The following is a 22,867-nucleotide window of genomic DNA, read 5'->3' as shown; positions in this document are numbered from 1 at the left end:
GCTCTAATTAATCAATTCATAGAGCGACTCGTACCAGGCAACCATCGATGGCTTGCGGCTGGTATCGCTAGCCATGATAGCGACTCGCGGGCCTGGTAATTATCTCCCTAAACATTCCCATACTACTCTCTAACACGGACCTTCTTATAGCATGCACGAGTTCGTTCGTTGGCGTCATATTGTTCGTATTCGACATGGAAATGGAGGTGGGAGATAGGAGACTTGAAAGGTATGCTGTTATAACTCTTGCCTGCGTTGGCTTTGCTGACCTACCTTCTGAAAGTCAGGATGGGGACAGGTCTCAATTTATGGGATGAGCGCGCAAATGTGGTAAGAATCTCTGGAACTCTCTACCGCTCTTCGCACACTAAAGCCATTAGTGCTTTGCTGCCTACGCGTTCAGACCCTTACCACCCGAACTTTCAACCTCCCGGTAAGCGATCCTAACTCCCTTGTACCAATTCTGGACGAATGCTGACATCAAGCCAGCCCACATACGACCATAGGACGCGCGACGATACGACCATACAACGAGCGACGATACATGATCATGAGCCTTGACCGCAAGCTGTAAGTATCCTGATTTCTGAATTTTCGCCACATCTAACATTATTCAGCTACCCCGCGTGCTCTGTGGAGACCACGTCCATCGCGCGTAGGCCTCTCTTTGATTTTATTCTTGGTCCCAACTAACAAGTATAGAAGCTATTACTAATCGTGGGAGAGCATCGGCTGTTGAGGCGCGTATGCAACCCTAAAAATTCGTGTATCACTCAGCATTCTTAACGTATCCCAGAAGCTCACCACCGAACCAAAGCTCGCCCAAATCTCGGTCCGAGGTAAATAGATAACTCCCATTGCCGTGGATTACTCTAGATTTTCTAATCTTCGTACAGGATTCATCCGTGCTTTGACAACAGTCCACGGTTGGTAAGAGCACTTGAGCCCTTGTCCTGTTGTTCATGTTTACTAACATTCTTATAGAAACTCAAAGCCGGTAGGAATTCCCGAGCTCGTCCACGGTTCGATCCTGCAGCTGCTGACAACCACAGCCTGGCAATGCCCGAACAACTCAGTCACCGTTGGGGAATCTATGGGTAAGTATCCCTTGTCTCGCCTGCAGACGGATAGTTATAACTTTGACGTAGTTCCGTTGCTACAATTTTCAGATGATGACGCATCAGGGCTGCTGATGGCGATCGTCGAGGGTCTCTCGATGATCTATTCAGCTGACCTGGTATTGTGTAAACTTTACTGCCTTAATACTGTGTTAAGGTGCTGGGTATAGCACCTGAACTGTGATTTTTATACTGATTTCTCCTACTGCGTGGTATAATCCGCTCTAGCGTCGACTTTACTTTCAATCATAGAAATAAAAAATGATACCCCAATTATCTCTTCCGTCGCTGTGACTTGTAAGTGCGTACAATAGAACCATCTTAAGGGGGGGGGGGGGAGAGAATAAGAAGTTGTAAAGTTCGGAGAGCTCTCTACAAATCGTAAAAGCGGTGTTGGAACAGAATAAACGGTACAGTACCACAACGCAAAAGTCTGGTCGCAGAACCATGGAACTAAGTCCAGCCACGTAACAGCGATGTCTTAGGGGATGTTTAATAAGCTAGTACCAATTTTTCAAGTCACGTGGGCGGGGTTGCTGCCTGCCAGCGCTATTCAGTATAAAGTCCTTCCAGTTATTCTTTCTATCGCCGTTGCGATTTACTTGTTACACGTCTTGTTGCCTGGTCTCTCCTGATTTCTGCCACAGAAGCTCAGATCAGATCACAACCGCCTCACATTCGAAATAATAGTGCTGCCCGGTTTGAAGATGCAGCCACAATTTCGATTCTTTACGCTGCCACGAGAGCTGCGTGACATGATCTACGAATACTATCTCACGACAGAAGAGGGGTACTTCTATAATCATGAAACAGGCCAGCTAGTCGCGGCTAACAAAGGGCGCGTCGATTTAGCCCTTGCATACACTTGCACACAAGCGGCCGCCGAGATGCAGGGCCTTGCACTCTCGCTCAATTCAATCCACTTCTCCACAGCGTACGACGATGCGCTCCGCAGCAGAGCAGGCCGCTTCCGGGATCTTCTTGTAACTATCGAGTGTACTAAATCCTGTCTAGTTAACGCAATACATCCCTGTATCGATGACGAGACCGTTTCCAAGTTAGCCAGGGTGTACCCACAGTTTCTACCTATAGTCCACCGCCTCCGGAACGTAGGAGCGGTCCGCCTTTTCAGAGATTATAGCTGGGGCGAAGTACCGTCTCTCTGTCGCCAGTTCCATAGTGCGACTCTAGATCTTGTCTCGGATCACCCGGATTTCCACGAGGCGGTCTCTGATGATGTCCCTGTGGGATGGCTACACGGCCGTCTTTCTGAACTACTTTCCCTGGACGACTCGCCCTGGAAAATACCACTGGACAGGGACATATCTAACATCTGTCGCATCTTGGACCAGGATCCCCAGAACCCTCCACGCAGTCACGAATGCTGGAAGCGAGAAAAATACAGATTCTCTGCGGCATCCGTAGCAATTCAATTCCTCGGTTCGCTGCCTGTCAAGTCTCGACGGCAGATCCGCCGAGTAGTCTTGGAAGAAGATCGAGTGTCGGTTGCTTGGCCTGAATGCCATGCGCAAGGCTTGATTCCTTTATGTCAGGAGAACCCTTTACTTCGCGTGGAACGATGGGTGAACCTGTGGAGGAACGTCCTCCCTGCAGGCTCTTCTCCAGTTCGCGTTGTTGCACATAGAGGTAATGCCTGCTATAGGGTGGAGGACCAAATGGATCGATTAGTATCTGCCGATGTGACGGGCCGGTGTATTGCACCATGGATCATGGAGGCGCTGGCACTCGGCCGTCTTGGTATGCCGCCGGAGTCATTTACGCTCATCCTAGATGGGCAGCCTACACCTGACAAGAGCGCGCAGGTCTTCGAAATTGTACAAAGGGATGCCGCGTGGCAAGCTGCTTTCGAAAAGTGTTGGTATGAGAAGACAAATCCACCGGACTGGTTCCGGATGAGGAGGACCCAGAGCTTCATTATGCGCGGATTTCCTGAAGCGATACATGACATCGTCTATGGCCACTCTATCGTACAATGCAACTTCGAATTGGGCGATACTTGGGATATACATGGCTTAGTGCAAATGGGCCGCAACTGGACGATGGATGACTGGGAGAGAAAGTGGCGAGTGCATGAACCGAAGGATTTCGGCACTGATCCGCCCTTACCAGACTGGTACAGTCTCAGACTTGAGGAAGCTCTGGAAAAGAAGGAGGATGACTTTGATGATTGATTTATACCACGGAATCATGGAGAGTGTCATCTTACGACACCGAATGGCGGCTCAGAACAATCTCGGTTATGGGCTGACCGCGAAAATAAAATATCAAATGTGCAATTTGATTTGGCACGTGGCGCTTAGTGAAAAGGACTAGATTGATTCATTGGTAGACTGATCGCTCTGCGCTCTGCGGGAGGTAATGCGAAGATTGCGGTCAGACAGGTGAGTGGCGGTAGGTACTATGAGCTATGATATAAATGTTATAAGCAGACGGCTAAAACGCTGTATGTTCAATACCATCTTCTCCTTATAATCGCCATTTGTATGTACCCCATCATGCTTGCACACATCTCAAGACCCGCTAAACCCACTCTCGAGTCCCCGCAACCAAACTGCCGCAGCATACGCGCCCGGATCCGGAATCCGACTCCTTTCTTTATCGTCGTCACCAACATAAGTGGCTCTCCCAAACTTCGCTTTCATATCCTTCGTCGCATCCGCAGTCTGTTCCGCCACACTTACACTCTTCCCAAAATCCTTAGTCTCAGTAAGCGTATTGATGAACGGGATAAGAACATCCATGACCGTTCTATCGCCTTCGCGGGCAGAAGTGTAATTCTTCAGGTTGTCCAGGGCAGTGGATGCGGCGCTCGATATCGACGCAATATCCAGCTTTTTGTTCGATCTCAGAGTTTCGTTGGCGAGCGCGTTGGTGAAGGCGGTGACGAGGATGGAGAGGATAGCGCCGAGGGAGCCGCCTACATCTTCGACGTTCTCGCCGATGCTTTCCAGTAGCGCGAGAATGGGTGGTGGATTGGGCTCTACGGCATCGATGTTTGCAAGGATGGATTTGCAAACGCCGGCCACGGCTTCCCCGCAGTCGCCGTCGCCCATCTGTAGATCGTACTGCGTGATCTTGGGTTCAGCGTCGAGACCGGCATTACAGGCTTTTCTTAATGCCGGAATGAGTGAAGATGGTGTTGCTGGACCCTTTTGCAGCCCGCTCTGGTCCTGTGCAGCGGCATTTGCCTTGTTCCTCAACTCTTCTGATTCCTTGCTCACGTTGACAGGTCGATATCCATTCTTCGGCCACGCGGGCGCATTAGTAGGGGCATCTAGCAATTCAATAACCTCATCATCCTTCAGTTCCATAGCTTTCGCCATGCCAGACATATTTCCCAACGTGATCGAGAAACCTTGGCCGTTCAAGGATGTTTCCAATATGCCGGCGTAGATCCTCGTTGGCACAATTTTCCAATCGCGCTTCAGCACTTGTAGGGCGATGTTCACCATGCCATCGAATTCGAGATTGGACAGCCCGCCAAAGTTGTTGACGAGCATTACGACGTTATCTGAAGGCGAGAAAGTAACGAAAGCGCGGTCGGAATCGCTCGGGTCTAATAGATATCTCAACATCTCCTTGATAATGTCTTCTGGGCTTGGTATGGGTGATATTGTTCTCAGGCCCTGCATACGTTAGTATAGCTACTTCTGCCAGTACAGCAATGGAGGAGACCATACTGGTTCGTTGTGAATGCCCATTCCCAGCACACAAGCATCATCTGCCACTGATTCGAACGCTTCTCGTCCAGGAACATGGCAGTGATCCAGGCTCGTTCCGATAGTCACCAACTCTGAGTTGCCTAACTCTCCAATCTTTCTACATCGCTCAAAAGCCCAGCCCTTTTGTGATGCAGCGCCGATGAGCTTGATGACTGGTTAAGTTAGCAATGCGCTACAGGATCTCGTATTCGGACGAGAGTACAGTGTCGACCTAGACGTACCGAGCAGATTCCCTGCCAACCCTCTCCGTCCTACCTTCCCACTCTTTTCTCTCCCTAGCGCTGCATCCTCAGCCATACAAACAACATCAACCTTGTATCCTAGAGCTTGCCCTTTTTCCCTCGCCAGCCCAAAATGCAGCATGTCTCCTGTGTAATTCGTGATACAAAGTATAACCCCCTCGTTCGATGGCACGTTTCTTATCCCAGCCATGATCTGCTTAGTCGATGGGGACGCAAAAATATCACCGCACACAGCAGCGGATAACATGCCATCGCCGACAAAACCTGACCAGGCGGGCTCATGACCGGAGCCGCCGCCGGAGACGATGGTGACCTGGTCCGGCGGGTGCGAGAGGTTGTAGACGACGCGATTAGCTTCGTCGAGTGCCATGTGTTGATTTCGCGTTACAAGCGATTGGAGCATGTGGACCACTACCCCTTCGGGGTTAGGGAAGAAATGTTTCCGTGACATCTTAGAGGGCGTTGATATGTGATAGTCCGGTGGATGGAGGTAACTGTCTTGCTCTAGCTCTGCAGGATGATGATGTTGAGTGCCTCTTCTTTTCAATTATCTGCAAAATGTTAATGACATAGCGTGAAGGTCTGGATAAAGCGCATGACGTCTCCTATGCTTGTCGCGTGAGGCCTGAGATTGCATGTACTTACGCAATGTATTGACAAGTCCGACTAATGCTTATACAGCGCTAGAATGATATAAAATAGGATACAGAACTTCGAAACACATCTTACCGTGAGATTGGGCGGGTGCCATCCTTTTAAGAGCTCCCCCACCCCCATCATATATGATGCCGCGGACCCCGCTCATGTCGCCCCTCTTTCAAAGTTCGACCATGCAGCCACGCGTTTTAGCCTGTGAGCGGGCGCACATCTTAGCCCGGCACAAAGTCAAGAAAAAGCCGTAGCTTGGGGATACTGTTTTTAGGCAAGTGAGTTCCTTGTTGTTCTGTATGCTCGTGAGTTTGCGCCGGGATTGCCCAATTGAGACATGCCGGTGGAGTTTAGTCGCATCGGCGCCGGCCCCGACAGCCCTGGAGCAGCAACAGGATTTCGTGACCCGACACGAGGTACACAAGTACCATGAGTAGCCGGCTGCCGGCTAAGACGTGGCGGTGGTTAGTGAGCAGGGTATATATTCCTTTGAGTAGAGCATTTGTAGTGAGATATGATGTTCTGAATTTAAAGCATCCTCAATCCTTCCCTACGTGTTCGTTACGAGGCACACCTGTAATATGTCATGATTTTTGGAGGCACATAACAAGTCTACACCGAAAGAGATATGCAAAGCGGGGTTACTCCTCGTATTCTGCTAGATAAAGAAGCAAAGATTAAAGGCCAACTCGCGAGTGACGACAATGAAGGACGTTGGCAACATTTAATATTACTATATGGGCGCTAGAGATTTCATAAGAATTTTATCATAGAAAGGTTCGAGGAGCACATTACTAGTGCTTCTCGATCCATGTACGTCCCCCTATATTCCAGCCATGACAACAGGTGATACCCAAGCAACGAGCCGCGTCCTCTTACACGTTGATTACAAGTCTTACACGAAAACACCGGGCGCCACAAACTCCGCCTAATGCCGTTGAAAAAGTATATGCAGATGTGAAATTTGTAAACGCAAGAGTGGTAAGATCAATGGCCAACGGCGGAGTAGTGAGAGTGGCGCGTGTTGTACGGTTGCTGGTACACCGACGGAGTGTATTCAGAATCTTGGTAGACGGTACCACGCTTGTCCTCGTCGGGCAGAAGTTCCTTGACTTCCCAATTGTTCTGCTTGACGCCGACTGAAAATTCGAGATCTTCGCGAGTGATGGAATCCCAGTACTATTTTTAGATCGATTAGCAGGCTTGGTACCGTTGAGAATTTTGTGGGGCAACGAACCTTGTATACCATCATGACCGCAAGAAGATTACAAATGGTAGCGAAGAATAGGCCGTCCAGATAATGCTGCACCTTGTCGCAGAGCGTATCGCTGAAGACGTAGAGAATAACCTGGCCGATGACGAAGAAGAAAATGCCGAATGCGATGTCGCCCATTGGCCAGCGGTCCTCCAGTGTGCCGATAACGAGGATCAGCTGGCAGACGATGTAGATAGCGAGAAATATGGCGTTGACAATGTATGTAACGACAAATATTCCTACTGGGTTCTTGGGATCCAGGCCAGCCCAACCCTTGAAGGTAAGGAGGGAGACGGCGCCGCCAACGATGAACATGCTGACAGAGCAGAGTCGCAGCAGCCAGACAGAGAGAGTTGTTCCATCCTCATACAGTTGAAAGCCGACAAAGCCGTTGATCAACAGGCAGGTACAGAGGGCGGAGACGAGGCCATTTTGGGCGGCGGCGAAGTATGGGTATGCGGCGGAACCGGGGGCCGTGACGCCGGCATCGAGAACGAGTGATACAACGGTCAAGAGCATGTAAACATAGAAGAACGAAGTGATTTCTTTCCGGCCTGTTGTACGTTAGTCAAAAGTCTCATTGCGGCCTCCTCTGTGTGCGCGCAACGTACCGACAGCGGTGAACTTGGAGCGCACGTGAATGATCATGATCACCGTCATGATCAGGGCCAAAATGTGCATAGCGTCGTTGGCCACTTGGAATATCAGTGTGTTTGCGATCTCAACGGTCCTCGAATAGCACTTTGTTTGTATGCCAACGCCATCATTGATGTCCTGGTGTCCAATAAGAGCGCACAGTGGTATCGCAGCCTTGGTGCATAGCGTCTGAAAGTCGCCGAAGCCCATGGTCGCTGGTTATGTGGAATGTATCGTGTCGTCGCTCGGGTTACAGCAGTGGTGAGGCTGTGTATACAGGGCGAAAGCGAACGCAACAAAGGATGGCGCGGAGCGGGTGTGTCCCAGCGCGTGAGGAAAGAGCGGAAGCAGGTAGCGAGTGAATGTACGCCGGGGCGACGGAGGGCGCGGGTGGGGTGCGACGTGAGTGTGAAAAGCTGTGGAGGCGGTTGTTAGGGAGTGATGATGGATCTTGTCCGGCTGGTTTCAGGGAGCGACGGGGGTCGCCAAGCTGCGCTAGAGGGCCCGGGTCCCTGCAAATCTAATTTTGTCACACAGCCTTACCAACGTCTCCACACCATGGGATGTCTATAATCCAAGATCGTCAATCGCTCGCTCGCACATCAACTGCACTTTGCCCAAGCTGTTCAACGAGACTAAATGGTTGCCATCGCCAGTACTGTTCGAGGTATTATCTCAGCAACAACAATTTGACTGAAGCAATGGAGTCGATCGGCGAGATAGTACTCAAGACTAGGTACGGTCAGGTGAAGGAAAGTCAAGATAGCCACAGGACTTATATGTCTGGTTTCACTTCCTTATGGAGGCCATCTTCTTCTAACGCGCACCGTGGCAGAGATCTAATTACCAACATCATGATCCTCCCATGGTTCGACTAGCACTTTCACTCTCGAGACTCTAGGTGAATGCACTGTTGGCTCCACTTCCACGTCCAAGTCCGAGTGATTATGTTTCCACAACAGCTTATAACCCTTCACCCCTACTTCAGTTATAGACTTCCCTCAACTGCAAGATAACCGCTATCTATCACCAAGATCGCAGCCTACAACTTCTCCACTACTCAGCTTTTCCTTACACACAGTTTTCAGCTTCTAGAAAATCCACCATGGCTCATCTTCCCAACTCCAAGCAGCCTGCTCACCCCGGGGAGAATCCCAATTCAGCCTATACGCTACTTCGCAAGTTTCAAGCCGAGACCGTCCCCGCGACGACTGCTGCACCTGCTTCTTTCTCGACACCGCCTACCGGACACACGACGCCACCCGCTTCTACAGCAGTTCCCACTGCTCGACTTGGAGCTGCTGCATCATTACATCATTCGCCGCAGCTACCCACTCCGCCTACGGCCTATACGCCACGCCTGGCTTCGCAGTCGGTACTCACTCAGCAATCCTTGTCTCCTGATAGCATAACTCGAGAAATGATTATCGAACGCATCCAGTACCTCCTCCAGGATAAGCTACCCAGATGGTCCACTCCAACCGCGGTGTTGGAACTCGCCAGTAAGTCTAGATATATTTTTCAATATTGTTCATCGCTGACAAATACTCAACAGAACGCCTCACCTTTATCTTGATCGAATACGGCCAGCGTGGTGGACTTGGCCCTCATGGTCTTTCAAAGCTTTCAGATATCTTCATGTCTGTGGGCCATGAGGGTATATGGCACTACATGGCACTGACTGTAAATCCGGGTATGGGGGACGTCCAGATCTTGCTAAAGGGTGAGTTGCGGGAGAAGGAGGGTAAAGACCCGCTGCACGATGAGGAGCTGATGGAGATGCTCCGTGACGGTTTCGACCAGCAGGCGGTGCGCGAATGGGTTGCCACGCTTCCTACTGACAGTCGGGCGGGTCAGGTCCGGCAATATTGAGTAAGGGCTAGTAGTAGAGAGAAATGGGGTGAGATAGATAAGGTGAAGACGGAAACAAGGGAGCTTTTGGGTCATATAACAGAATTCACCTTAGCAGGTCTATCTTTTGCCAACTTCTAATCCTCACACTATCACTACGCATTATGATTACCTTTATTGCCATCAGAGATATTATTTTTGAATTGAGTGCTGAGGGTAGCTGCAAATGGCAATATCTACACTTAGTAACCGTAGGAGCGCCAAACATTGGCTAGTTATCCCAGTAGTACAGATAGCAAAGCCTAGGTAAATTCGAAGCTCTATTCGTACCGGGACTGATGGCTACATATTTGAGTTGATGACAATGAAGAGGGCCTTAGCGCACTCAAAGTATAACTCTACAGAACAGCGATAGCTCAACCAGAGCGTAGGGGTTTTGGACATCCTCTACCATTATCAATGATCTCCTGGTAAAAGATTCCAGACATTTAACGTACCGACTTCGACAGCTTGAGCGAAAAACCATGTTAGATATTTGCTTCTACGAGTGGTGTGTCTTGGAAGTGAGTAGCGCAGGATACGTCACGCTCGAGGGGCATGTGCTGCGGCTCAATGTGAGAGCTTGTGCTCATGAAGAGGGAAGAAGGTTCTACGAAGGCGGTAGTGAAGGGTGTTTTCAGAGTGTGAGTGCTTTAACCGAGGTATAACGCGTGGGAAAGAGAAGAAAGAGCTGGGAGTCAATAGACATGGCATTGTGTTGGCGCTTGGTTGGGTACAGATGTCTACAATTTTAATCGTAGACCCAAATGCTTGAAGGTTCTCGAAGTAATGTCTGATGCCCACGTGTATCCTTGTAAAGCTTGGATTATAAGCACATTATCAGTGATTATGGGTCGCAGGCATATACTCTTGCTTGACGCTTGCTATAGCGAAGAATGCAGATGGTCGGACGCAGACGCAAAGTTTGTCTTTAGAGCAACAAAGTAAGATAAATACTCCACGATAAGGGAGATTTTGTGGAAACTGTCGAACCTTTTGCCCAAAACAGCAACGGGTATAATGGCATGAGGCTACGCCTTCATTTGCGGAAGGCCAAGCGAAGTGAGCCCGCTTGCGACTCCACTAAAGGTAAGTGAAATACTTCGCCTCGTTTGTATTGATGCCCTCGAAGCCTCGACTTTCCTGAATGTAATCGGCAATTTCACTCTACAAAGCTCAGCCAAAAGACTACACAGACTACGTGTATTCACAGCACTCGACTCTACAGCCAGAAATCTGAAAAACACATCAAGGAATATGACCTCTTCGTTCTCGCCGAAAACTGTCGATAGGATGAAGCTCCGAAAGCATCTCCGTATCACCCTCAAGGAACTCCCAAACAACCTACCACGGTACAATGAGGGCCAGCTTCTTGGTAAGTTCTCCCTGTTGGGCCTTGTACCCAAACTGACAGATACAGACGACCTCTGCTTCCTGCTCCGCAGCTCGATCTTTCTCTATGCGATCAAACCGCGCCTGCAGCAAGCGAAAGTAGTTGGGTTTCAACTGTCGAACGGCGCCACGACTCCCGAGTCTCTAGAGAACGAGAACTGCCGCGAGGACCTGGACCAGCCTAACGACGAGATTAGCATTCCAAATCTGAATATGCGAATCAAATGGGATGGCGACAGCTGGGCGACACGACTTCGATACGGTGAGAGCACGCTGCTCGAGGGACGCCAATACAACACAACCCAGGAGGCGGGCTTTGTCCAGAGTTTCCACTGGTTCTGCGAGGAAGCTCGATTTCTGTGGCACGAGTTCCAGGCGCGCGAGCATGCAGCAGCGGTGCGCATGGGGGCCTCCGATGAGTTGAGCGAACTGGACCCAGGAAGTAAAGTGAATGAAACAACACGGGCTCGAGCGGGAGCAGGAACGAAGAATCGCCGGGTCGTAAAGTTGAAGATCCGTCTGAGGAACACAAACGGTGCACCAATGCTCGCTGCGAAGAAGAAGTGACGTGTTCATTGACACATTACTGGGCGCGAGACGAGAGGGTTGCCGTACTTGCAGGATGAGGAATGGAAAAGAGGAACGGCGCATAACGCAGCCTAGATAGCTTCGTGATAATGTAAATTGTCACTGTGTGGATCAAAGACCATTCCCTCGAACGGCGGAGCTGAGATGATGTATCATTACTATTGGTGACATACTTGTAAACCCAGTGATGATGACCCAGCTTCAGGAATGGGAGTAATCATGCTACATGCAACCTAAATGATCTTTATAATGATGGAGTTGGAGGCCGCTGAAAGTCGGTAGTAGGGGTAAGTATCATGACTTACAGATAGAGAGCCAAGGCAGGCAATCTTTCATCTCTCGGAAAATACTACACGACGAGACGGCTGTGATGTCTTGCAATCATCGAAGCATACCGGCCAGTTGAGTCGGGAATGCCGGGGTTCCGCCGACAGCCGAGTGCTAAGCGATTAGTCAGCCGCTAGTGCGCCAAGGATTCTTCGCTCATAAAACCTCGCCCGCCCCCGTCCCCATTGCACTCTGCAGCTCTGTAAGTTTTGACTACCCCAACCCTACTGTCGGATTGCAGATTTCCGACTTTTCTTAACCTTTGCTAACGCGTTTGTCAGCTTTGCCTTTTGGCTTAGATCAAGTGTAGTATCTGTTCTTTTTAGTTTAATCTCTAAAACAACCTCACGAGGTTATTTAAGATTATCCCACTTTTTGAAGCCAGCTAATGGGTCACTGGGCTTGCTCATACTCATTGGCACAGTGTCGTCGGTCTTGCACTACCTCCGATGTACGCGATCTTTTTCATTGAGACTTCTGGCTTGCCAGTCGCTTGAGGAAGAAGTTGTGATTGTCACTGTCATGTTCTACGCGGTGTGCATATTCCAAGACAGAAGCCAGTGCCGGTTTGTGCTACATGCTGTCAAGTGGAGCCTTATTTGCGTACTACCCACGCTGAGAATGAGCTCGGCATTACGACGTAGTGACCACCTATCTTTGGATCGTGTAGAGAGAAATGAATGAACACCTGGTATTACGCCTGTCACTCGCTTGAAGCCGCAGAATGTGACGTCGTGCGGTGAGCGAGGTTGAATTTTTGCTGCTTGTGTTTACTACTACAAACAAAATCGACCTGACCTCCTACCACCCTCTGCACACAGCCTAACGCTCACGACACGTCCCAACCATGGCATCACAAGCTGGCATGGTCAATTCGACCATCTTCCAAGATCTACAGGCTCGCATTGACGAAGATACCGCCGTCCGAGATGTGAGTGGCAGCCCTGCGAGCTTCACGTGATAGCGCACTCACAACGCGACAGGAGCTACGAGACATCATCCAGGCCCTCGAGAAGCACAGTCAGTCAGTAATATCATCATGGGGGGCTTTTTTGACCTTCTGCAGACCGCAATGTCTCTTTCGTGCTATCAAGAGCGCAGTCGACACCTGTCGCAGACCGTAAGTTGCAGCAGCGCATGCACTGAAAACAACGTGACCGCTCATAAACAACGCAGTTTCCGAAGTTCTGAAAGCCGCAGAAGAGCCAATCAAGAATGTCATAGACACAGTCTCCAAGCTCTCGCAAGCTGCGTCAAAGATGCCATACTACAAGTTTAACAATATGTGGAGCCGCCAGATGCAGGGAGCTGTATGTCTCACTTCCCACACTCACACCTCCTCGTAGCACTTACACGTTAATAGGCAGAGAGCGTGCTATTCTGGGGCTGGCTAGGTGGCTACAAGTACGATGGTGGTAACGTTCAATGCGGACGGCTTCTGACCATCGAAGAACTCGGTGAAATCCTGAACAGTGAGCTTCTTATGCAACACTATTTGCACAACACTGAACATAGAGCAGTCCCAGTCAATCTCAAAGACCGCGATGAGTTCCACCTCTCGCTCGAAGAGTACCTCCAGTCCCTCATCACGCTTGTCGAAGAACTGGTACGTCACCCCTACCCTCTACCTGCCTCCTAACTACTGACCGCTATGACAGACACGACTTGCACGCAATGCCGTCACGCTGGGCGACTACGAGCGACCGCTGCTCATCAACCAATTCGTCAAGGATTTGCATGCGGGCTTCCAGATTCTCAATCTCAAGAACGACAGCTTGCGCCGCCGCAGCGATGGGCTGAAGTACAGAGTCAAGGATGTTGAGGACGTTGTATATGACCTGTCACTGCGGAATCTGGTGCCTAAGAAGGAAGAGCAGAAGCAGTGATTACGGTTCATGATCATCTTGCGGCTAGTGAACGGCGGGACAGCAATGGTTACAAAAAGTGATATTCACATTTTCACATGAATGAATGAATGCAGGCTATCAATCTGGCTCCAGTAGTTCCAAAACATAGCGTTATTGAGATTCTTTAAGGTGCTCAAAGTTCTGTCGATCCTCGGCACCAATCATCGAGCTGCACGGACACCAGCTTCGAAACTTTGCGCTCCGCGACCTCCACATCAACAATCGCGACAACAGCATCCCAACGGCCAGGTGCCATCTACACTCCTTTTGAAGCTCACCTGCTTCAGCTCTTTTCTTAATTGACATATTTGAATACGACGTCCCCTCCCGTAGCGTTACGCTTTGCGCTCTATCTGCACCATGGCCACCATCATCAACGCAAACGCGACCTCCAAAACCCCGCCCTCGACGGCGCCACCAGTTGAGCCTCTGAATAATGACGCAGCACGTCTATATACACATATACACCCAGTTCTTGTGCTCTCGCTCTACGCGTTCAGTTTCAGCTCACTCGTCGCCGACCCTGCCTCGACGCTACTCAACACCCTCGCCCCGCTTGCCATACTACAGATAGCATACGTAGCAGTATGTTTACCGCCAACGGGTGGCACTCCGACGATTAGGAAGCAGAAGCCAGGAGAGAAAAGAAGCAGAGTACCGAGCAAGTTGGAGAATGGCTTAAACGGGAAAATTGTTGTACGTCGCGCACCCTGCTCGCAAAGCTCACACCTGCATGCTATCTGGCCGTGCTCCTCTTGTATTAGAGCTAACGTGATTTTTGTTATAACAGCCGGCTTTCTTGTCCCTCCTCCTCACCGCGCTCGCAGCAACACCCCTCCTCACAGCGATCCTCGTCCTCTTTGGCGCGCCCGTTACCACGCATCATCCGCACACGCTGCTCTGCGGCGCGCACGTCGCTTTACTCAGCACGCTCCCGCTCGTATATGTACACGGTGTGAATGGTGAGACGTGGAGACAGGTGGTTGCGCTGCTGTTGCCGATCGATGAGGTCTATGGAGGGTTGATTGGAACCGTAGTAGGGGCATGGCTGGGCGCGGTGCCTATACCGCTGGACTGGTAAGTAATCTAGTACCCCTGCTTGCGAGTGATGGGTTTTCTCCATTGATACAGGCATGTGTGCTAATGACTAGTAGGGACCGCGAATGGCAGAAGTGGCCAGTCACTATTGTTACGGGAGCTTATATTGGATATGCAGTCGGCAAGCTGCTAGGCGGAACATTACTGAAGGGCAAGAAGATCATGTTCGATTAAGCGAGTGGATATAGTCACATCTAGTACGACGCGTCCTGTTGGCGCTATTGGCTTGTACATGCTCAGATTTGCGAGCTCCCAAAGATATAACAATCAACATCGACACAATAAGCCAGGTTGTGTTCCACACTTTCAGTTCTTTCTCGACGGACTTAGGGCTTTAAACCCGTTTGTCTTGTACTCACAGACCAAACCGAGTCGCATGCCGCATACACCATCCGTGTCGCTAGTATCCGATGCCAAGAGCCCACTCCCTAGATTTGTCCGAGCATCCTCGGGATATTGTCAATAGTATGCATGCAGAATACTTAGCAATTTCATTTGGCTGGTCGGATTCATGTTTTATTACCTTTCTCTCCGGACTTTGTAGTTGCGCTAGTGGACTGGTTACACTGCTCCCCGCATTGCCGCAGCTTTCGGAGCTTGCTTTCGGCACCGCCCAATACATGCGTATCATACATTTTACTGTATATATAGATTCCAGCTTCCCAGGTTGGACTTTTCTCAAAGATTAATCTGCAGTATACCCTGCAAGACACTTCCCACTTTCGAGTCGTCTTCGCTTTCATTCTGCCCGAGGTCGCACCCTCGTCAGCCTAGCAACATATACGAATCAATGTAATCACAAACATCTCCGCACTCAAAGTACTTTCACAGAAACCAGCGATAGCTCAACTAGGGCGCAGGCGCTTTGAAAATCCTCTTAGCAACATATACAGTATTACCATCTCATAAACAAATGCCGAAAACAGATGTCCTAATAGCCGGATCCGGCAGCGCCGGCATCTTTGCAGCGACCTGGTTAGCGATTTACGACATTCCCTTCACGATTCTAGAATGCCGATCCGGTCCTTTGGAGATAGGGCAAGCAGACGGCGTGCAATGTCGGACAGTGGAAATTTACGAATCCTTCGGGCTAAGCGAAGAACTCATCAGGGAAGCGTATCACATTCTAGAAGTGTGTTTCTGGGGCATTGATGAAGACGGTGACGGGCAAGAGAAGAGAGGCATCAAACGAAAGAGTAGAGCTATTGATACTGAGAAAGGCCTGAGTCACTTACCACATGTAATCCTGAATCAAGCACGGATGAACGGACTCATGTTAGGCAAGATGGAGACTATTCTAAAAGAGAAAGGGAAGTGGGAAGAAGGCAAGGCAAATGGTATTGAGTATGGCTGGACGGTCAAGGGGTTGGAGATCGATGAAACGAACAAAGATGATCCAAATGCACATTGCGTGAGAGTAACAGCCGAAAAGGACGGTGAGGAAGAGACTTGGGAGGCGAAATATGTTTTGGTACGTCCACTTCATTCGGCCCCTCATCTTCACTATAACTATACAAAGACGGTGTAGTAATTATTTACTGTAGGGTTGCGACGGTGCACACTCCACCATCCGACGCTCTCTAAACTACCGCATGATCGGCGACACGAGTGACACCGTCTGGGGCGTAATGGACATCTACCCGCTCACCACCTTTCCCGACATCAGGCGCAAATGCACTATCCACTCCTCCGTAGGCAACCTGCTCATCATCCCGCGAGAAGGCGGTCATCTCGTAAGGCTCTACATCCAACTTCCCCAGGGCGTTCATCCGAAAGAAGTTACACTGGAGGACTTGCAAGCGCAAGCAAGGGCGATCTTTTCCCCTTATGCAATGGAGTTTGCGGGTGTTTTCTGGTGGTCGGCGTACTCGATTGGGCAGCGCCTTGCAGAGAAGTTCGAGAAAGACTCTCGTGTGTTTCTGACGGGTGATGCATGTCACACCCATAGCCCAAAAGCGGGTCAAGGTATGAATTGCAGTCTACAGGATGGGTACAATTTGGGCTGGAAACTCGGATCCGTATTACGCGGCTTGTCTCCTCCTTCACTCCTTACTACGTACGTCTCGGAGCGCAGCAAGACAGCTGCGGATCTGATTTCGTTTGACAAAGAGCTGGCAAAAATGTTTAGTAGGAAGGAGGAACATCCGGGGGAGTTTGCGGATTACTTTGTCAAGAGTGGACGGTATATGGCGGGGTTCACAGCGAGGTATGGAGCCTCCGAAGTGACCAGTGTGGCAGAAAGCACACCACAGGTCGCCACAGGCATCACGGTCGGCATGCGCTTCCCTTCTGCGCAGGTCATACGGTTCTGCGACTGCAAGGCGGTACAGCTCCAGCGCGTTCTTCAGAGCAATGGAAGATGGAGGGTTGTAGTGTTCGCTGGTGACATCAACGAGGTGCTGCACCGAGATAGACTCAACGAGGTAAGAACGCCTATGCCTTCGATTTCTGAAACTTTGGATACATCTGCTGACCTGGGATAGCTAGCTGATTATCTAGAAGTCATCGTCCAGCGATTCACACCAGCGACGGATGACATCGATAGCTTGATCGAGCCCCTACTAGTGCTAAACAGCAAGTTCCTAGAGACAGAACAAGAGCAAATACCTGGTTACTTCTGGCCTTCCAGCGGGAAGTGGGGGATCAGAGGTACATTCCTCGCTCTTTCCTTCTAGACCGCCATGGAATCATACACTAATGGTACCACAGACCTGCACAAGACATACATCGACGATGAACACTACAACTCAGGGCATGGACATGCGCATGAGAAATACGGTGTCGACCCAAGTGCGGGTGCAGTGGTAATCGTTAGACCGGATCAATGTGAGTAGTTGGCCGAGGTGTGGTATCATGAGCAATACTGATGGTTCTCCAGATGTATCGAAGGTGACTACGTTAGACGACTTCGAGGGCGTGGAGAGGTTCTTCGAGTGCTGTATGATCGAGCAACGGACTGAGAGAAGTAGTATCGTGAAGCAGTAACGTGGAGGACTTGTTGCATTTCTATGATTGAAAGTAAAGTCGACGCTAGAGCGGATTATACCACGCAATAAGAAAAATTAGTATAAAAATTACAGTTTAGGTACTATACCCAGCACCTTAATATAGTATTAAGGCAGTAAAATTTATACAATACTAGGTTAGCTAAATAGATTATTAAAAAACCCTTAATAATTGCTATTAGCAGCCCTAATATATTATTATCTAAAAATTATAGCAATAGAACTATAAATTCCCTAATAGTAACTAAGTTATTTAAGCATTGCTAGGCGGCTTTAAATTTTAACTATAGACTATTATTAAAGCACAGATAAATTCTTAAACTAAAATTTAAGCAAGCTTTAGTTTAGTAGTAATATATTATACAGGCAAGTTAGTTGCCTAGTTAAGTCGGTTACAATGCTAAAACTCTACTAAAATTAGTAATTTTCTACTATTAAACGTAATATTTTAATACAATAATAACGTATTACACAGGCAAGTTAGTTGCCTAGTTAAGTTAGTTATAATACTAAAATTTTACTAAAATTAGTACTATACACAACAGTATAGCACTATAAAAGACTATAGTAGTAAATTATAATAAGCTAATTTATTTAAAAACTACTTTTACTTCTTGCTTACATATTTGCGCATTATACTTAGCTTTACTATAGTATTTACAGCGCCTTTAAAAGGGCTTACCTGCCTTAGTATATACTTACTTTTTTGCTTTTTTTTTATTACTACGCGCTTTAAACTCTTTTAGAGTTATTAGTTAAAAACTATCTTTTACTATAAAAGTTTTCTTTTTTTATACTTACTTTTTTTTATACAATTTTTATTATATAGCAGCTTTATTAGCTGCTTAAAGTTTAGTAATTTTTTTCTATACTAATACAAGCTTATATGCAACTATAGCTGCACCTTTTAAAATTTTTTTAAAAGCCTTAACTATTAAAGTAAAAGAACTATTTAAGTACTTTTAAATTTTTATCTTAACTAGCATTAACTAAAACTTAAATTTTAGAATATTACTTAGTGTTTTTAACTCCTAAGGACTGTCTTTAATAGTAAGTAATAGTAAAATATATAACTAAATATTAAGCTTTAATATTATAGCTTTAAAGTTAAAAAAAACTAGACTAGTACTTTTAAAGCTACCTAAAATATTACTCTTTATAATAGCAGTATTAAAAGCCGGTTTAAAACATAGTAAAAATTTAATTTTAGTAATATAGTTAATACTATTATGCATTAGCTTTTTAGCTTAGCACTTATATACTTTTTTTAAAAGCGCAAAATAATTTATATTAAATAGCTATAGCAGGTGCGACAAATGCAAAGGCATATAAAAAGTAATAATTTTTTATTCTTTATAGTACTACTAGAATTAGACTAATACGTAGCTCTTATAACTATTAATAATAAATAAATAATAAGTACTAATAATTTTCCCCTTAATATGCTTGTTAAAGTACTTTAACTACTTAAAAATAAGTTTATTTATTATCTAGCTATTTTTAGAAACTATAATAACTTAATTATAAAATAGGCTATCTTTTTTATACTAGGCTAAGAAGTAGTTCTTGCCTATAAAAATAATAAAAAATAAAATAGCCTACTTTATTATATTAATACTTTAAATTACTATTATTTATTCTTAATTACTCTGCTATACTATCTTTAGCTGTCTTTAATAGTTAGTACTTAAAATAATAGTTTTATATAATATTTAGCCTATTATAAAGCCTGTTTTATTAAAGTTATATATATTTTTATTTTAAATACTATACTTAGCTTTTATATTTTCTATAAATTAGAACTAGCCTTGTATAAGCTTAAGATTTTTATATAAAGCTTTCTAGTAGTTATACTTTTAAAAAGTCCTAGTACTAAGCTGTAAATATTATTTAATAAACGTACTAGCCTAGTTCTTACTAATAAGTAGTTACCTACATTTAGCTAGCAAAGTATTAGCTATATTATTTATAGCAGCTAGTTAGGGCAGAAATCCTTAGTCTTTAAAGTAGAGTATATACTAAGTAATTACTTCCTTTTTTATTAAAAAAAGCTTTATTTTATTAGGCCTAGTATTGTATTATAAAAGCTTTCCTTTTAGTTAATTACTAAGTATTATTTAAGAGACGCTATAAATCTGCGCAGCTTTTTATTAAGAAAAATTCGCGTTGCGTTTTAAAGCCTAAACTATAAACTATATTTAGTTTTTTTTTTAAAAAAATTGTATATTATTATGTTAAGGCATCGCGTTTAATAGTAGAAAACTACTAATTTTAGTAAAGTTTTAGCATCGTGACTAACTTAACCAGGCAACTAACTTGCCTGTATAATATATTATACAATCTTCTTAAAAAAAAAACTAAATATAATTTATAGTTTAAGCTTTAAAATATAATGTAAATTTCTCTTAATAAAAAGCTGCGCAGATCTATAACATTTTTTAAATAATACTTAGTAATTAACTAAAAAAAAAATTTTTATAATATAATACTAGGCTTAACAAAATAAAGCTTTTTTTAATAAAAAAAGAAGTAATTGCCTAGTATATACTTTACTTTAAAAACTAAAAATTTCTGCCTTAACTAGCTGCTGTAAACAATATAGCTAATACTTTGCTAGCTAAATATAAGCAATTATTTATTAGTAGAAACTAGGCTAGCATATTTATTAAATAATATTTACAGCTTAATATTAAAACTTTTTAAAAATATAACTACTAAAAAATTTTATATAAAGATCCTAAGCTTATACAAGGCTAGTTCTAATTTATAAAAAATATAAAAGCTAAGTATAGTATTTAAAACAAAAATATATATAATTTTAATAAAATAAGCTTTATAATAAGCTAAATATTATATAAAACTATTATTTTAAGTGCTAATTATTAAAAACGGCTGAAAATAGTGCAGCAAAGTAATTAAAAATAAGTAATAATAATTTAAAATATTAATATAATAAAGTAGGCTATTTTACTTTTTATTATTTTTGCAGGCAAAAACTACTTTTTAACCTAGTACAAAAAAAATAGCCTACCCTACAATTAAGTTATTACAGTTTTTAAAAATAGCTAAATAATAAATAAATTTATTTTTAAATAGTTAAAGCATTTTAACAAGCATATTAAAAAAAAAGTTATTAGTACTTATTATTTATTTATTATTAATAGTTATAAAAGCTACGCATTAGTCTAATTCTAATAGTACTATAAAAAATAAAAAATTATTATTTTTTATATGCTTTTGTATTTATCGCACCTACTATAGCTACTTAATATAAGTTATTTTGCGCTTTTAAAAAAAGTATATAAATGCTAAGCTAAAAAGCTAATGCGCAATAGCATTAATTATATTACTAAAATTAAATTTTTACTATATTTTAAACTAGCTTTTAATACTGCTATTATAAAAAGTAATATTTTAAGTAGCTTTAAAAGCGCTAGTCTAGTTTTTTTTAACTTTAAAGCTGTAATATTAAAACTTAATATTTAATTGCATACTTTACTACTACTTACTATTAAAAACAGTTCCTAAAAGTTAAAAATACTAAGCAATACTTTAAAATTTAAGTTTTAATTAATACTAGTTAAAATAAGGATTTAAAAGCACTTAAATAGTTTTTTTACTTTAATAGTTAAAGCTTTTAAAAAAATTTTAAAAAGTGCAGCTATAGTTGCGCACAAATTTATATTAGTATAAAAAAAAATTACTAAGTTTTAAGTAGCTAATAAGGCTGCTACATAATAAAAATTATATAAAAAAAAATAAGTATAAAAAAAAAAAACTTTTATAGTAAAAAATAGTTTTTAACTAATAATTTTAAAAAAGTTTAAGGCGTATAGTAATAAAAAAAAAGTAAAAAAGCAGGCGTATACTAAAGCAGGTAAGCCTTTTTAAAAGCGCTATAAATACTATAATAAAGTTAGGTATAACGCGCGAATATATAAGTAAAAAGTAAAAATAATTTTTAAATAAATTAGCTTATTATAATTTACTGCTATAATTTTTTATAGTGCTATACTGTTGTGCATAGTACTAATTTTAGTAAAATTTTAGCATTATAACTAACTTAACCGGGCAACTAACTCACCTGTATAATATATTAAGTTTTTTAATAGCTAATACTTTTCTATAATTAGTAATAGCTTGCGCAATAGACGTAGTTTCTATAAAATATATAAAGTAGAGCTTGCAGTTAAAGCTTATAATTATATATTATTACTTATTATATAATTGTATTGTTGCGCGTCTTATAATTATATATAAACAGGAAATTAAAAATTTAAGTAGTAAAAATCTAAATATATAGGCAGTAAAGCACATATTTGCGCACTTATCTTATAAATTAAAACTTATTTTTATCCTAACTTTTAAGTTTTTTATTTCCTACTTCTATTTCTATATTAAATATAAATAATATAATATTAATAAATAAACTTATGCATACAAATTTGCAAATTATTATTATAGCTAGCAATACTAGCTACAAGCTATTAATAGTTGCCTAGTATAAATTGCTGCTTTTTAACTATTTTAAGCTAGTAAATAGTAACTGCTAGTACTATAAAAAAATATATAAATACTTTAAAATTAACCTTCTTTTTTGCACGTCAGGAAAATTCAAACTGAAAAGCTGCAAAAAGCTGCGAAAATCCTGCGAAACTGGCGAAACTGGCGAATTTTGGCGAATTTTTAGCTACTTAGGCTACTAGCGCTACTAGGCTGAGTAGACAGCTAATTCTATAAATAGAAAATTATAAAAAAATTATATATAATACTATATAATATTTTCTATAAAATAGCCTACTAGGAATTGCCTAATTAGGCCTAGTTATTTAGATATTTAATATATAAATAATATTACTAAAAATAATAAATAAATAGTTTTAAAGCTAAAATAAAATAGCTAAAATGCCAAGACTTTTTATAAAAATATAAAAGTATATTTATAATTTTTAGAAGCTTATAAATAAAGCTATAGTAAGATTTATTATATTATAAAATTATTTTTAGATTTATACACT

General features: G+C 43.9%; 9 protein-coding genes across 9 annotated transcripts; 7 read left to right on the top strand and 2 right to left on the bottom strand.

The window, feature by feature from the left end:
* Positions 1 to 388: 388 nt before the first annotated feature.
* On the top strand, positions 389 to 1,325 carry K460DRAFT_363183 (uncharacterized protein). Its single transcript, XM_040932776.1, has 9 exons — positions 389 to 433; positions 490 to 570; positions 618 to 655; positions 703 to 744; positions 797 to 839; positions 897 to 930; positions 985 to 997; positions 1,053 to 1,097; positions 1,149 to 1,325. Exons 2-9 carry the CDS (start codon positions 551 to 553, stop codon positions 1,286 to 1,288), a joined length of 375 nt encoding a protein of 124 aa, XP_040789638.1. The 5' UTR covers positions 389 to 433; positions 490 to 550; the 3' UTR covers positions 1,289 to 1,325.
* Positions 1,326 to 1,825: 500 nt separating this feature from the next.
* Positions 1,826 to 3,310, top strand: K460DRAFT_281411 (uncharacterized protein; the record flags this gene model as incomplete). Its single annotated transcript, XM_040928490.1, has 1 exon — positions 1,826 to 3,310. The coding sequence occupies one exon, from the start codon at positions 1,826 to 1,828 to the stop codon at positions 3,308 to 3,310; it is 1,485 nt and encodes a 494-aa protein (XP_040789637.1).
* A 131-nt stretch (positions 3,311 to 3,441) lies between these two features.
* Positions 3,442 to 5,817, bottom strand: K460DRAFT_413880 (dihydroxyacetone kinase). Its single transcript, XM_040937635.1, has 3 exons — positions 5,083 to 5,817; positions 4,820 to 5,013; positions 3,442 to 4,765 (listed from the first exon to the last, which is right to left on the bottom strand). The coding sequence occupies exons 1-3, from the start codon at positions 5,552 to 5,554 to the stop codon at positions 3,650 to 3,652; spliced, it is 1,782 nt and encodes a 593-aa protein (XP_040789636.1). The 5' UTR covers positions 5,555 to 5,817; the 3' UTR covers positions 3,442 to 3,649.
* A 568-nt stretch (positions 5,818 to 6,385) lies between these two features.
* Positions 6,386 to 8,073, bottom strand: K460DRAFT_305882 (chitin synthase export chaperone). Its single transcript, XM_040930017.1, has 3 exons — positions 7,618 to 8,073; positions 6,989 to 7,560; positions 6,386 to 6,930 (listed from the first exon to the last, which is right to left on the bottom strand). The coding sequence occupies exons 1-3, from the start codon at positions 7,850 to 7,852 to the stop codon at positions 6,739 to 6,741; spliced, it is 999 nt and encodes a 332-aa protein (XP_040789635.1). The 5' UTR covers positions 7,853 to 8,073; the 3' UTR covers positions 6,386 to 6,738.
* A 674-nt stretch (positions 8,074 to 8,747) lies between these two features.
* K460DRAFT_402437 (uncharacterized protein) lies at positions 8,748 to 9,514 on the top strand (the record flags this gene model as incomplete). Its single annotated transcript, XM_040936525.1, has 2 exons — positions 8,748 to 9,144; positions 9,198 to 9,514. The coding sequence occupies 2 exons, from the start codon at positions 8,748 to 8,750 to the stop codon at positions 9,512 to 9,514; spliced, it is 714 nt and encodes a 237-aa protein (XP_040789634.1).
* Positions 9,515 to 10,637: 1,123 nt separating this feature from the next.
* On the top strand, positions 10,638 to 11,491 carry K460DRAFT_331694 (uncharacterized protein; the record flags this gene model as incomplete). Its single annotated transcript, XM_040930812.1, has 1 exon — positions 10,638 to 11,491. Exon 1 carries the CDS (start codon positions 10,790 to 10,792, stop codon positions 11,489 to 11,491), a length of 702 nt encoding a protein of 233 aa, XP_040789633.1. The 5' UTR covers positions 10,638 to 10,789.
* Positions 11,492 to 12,490: 999 nt separating this feature from the next.
* Positions 12,491 to 13,877, top strand: K460DRAFT_363177 (Translin). Its single transcript, XM_040932775.1, has 7 exons — positions 12,491 to 12,770; positions 12,823 to 12,859; positions 12,906 to 12,959; positions 13,016 to 13,149; positions 13,203 to 13,311; positions 13,360 to 13,445; positions 13,498 to 13,877. Exons 1-7 carry the CDS (start codon positions 12,687 to 12,689, stop codon positions 13,723 to 13,725), a joined length of 732 nt encoding a protein of 243 aa, XP_040789632.1. The 5' UTR covers positions 12,491 to 12,686; the 3' UTR covers positions 13,726 to 13,877.
* Positions 13,878 to 13,962: 85 nt separating this feature from the next.
* On the top strand, positions 13,963 to 15,459 carry K460DRAFT_305872 (glycosylphosphatidylinositol anchor biosynthesis protein 11). Its single transcript, XM_040930016.1, has 3 exons — positions 13,963 to 14,442; positions 14,537 to 14,823; positions 14,901 to 15,459. Exons 1-3 carry the CDS (start codon positions 14,107 to 14,109, stop codon positions 15,016 to 15,018), a joined length of 741 nt encoding a protein of 246 aa, XP_040789631.1. The 5' UTR covers positions 13,963 to 14,106; the 3' UTR covers positions 15,019 to 15,459.
* Positions 15,460 to 15,476: 17 nt separating this feature from the next.
* K460DRAFT_413874 (uncharacterized protein) lies at positions 15,477 to 17,987 on the top strand. Its single transcript, XM_040937634.1, has 5 exons — positions 15,477 to 16,315; positions 16,389 to 17,267; positions 17,328 to 17,493; positions 17,554 to 17,670; positions 17,723 to 17,987. Exons 1-5 carry the CDS (start codon positions 15,758 to 15,760, stop codon positions 17,827 to 17,829), a joined length of 1,827 nt encoding a protein of 608 aa, XP_040789630.1. The 5' UTR covers positions 15,477 to 15,757; the 3' UTR covers positions 17,830 to 17,987.
* Positions 17,988 to 22,867: the final 4,880 nt, after the last annotated feature.

Source organism: Cucurbitaria berberidis (genome assembly GCF_010015615.1).
Source record: "Cucurbitaria berberidis CBS 394.84 unplaced genomic scaffold K460scaffold_2, whole genome shotgun sequence".
Classification (NCBI taxonomy): Eukaryota; Fungi; Ascomycota; class Dothideomycetes; order Pleosporales; family Cucurbitariaceae; genus Cucurbitaria; species Cucurbitaria berberidis.
This window is presented reverse-complemented; position numbering and strand designations above follow the sequence as displayed.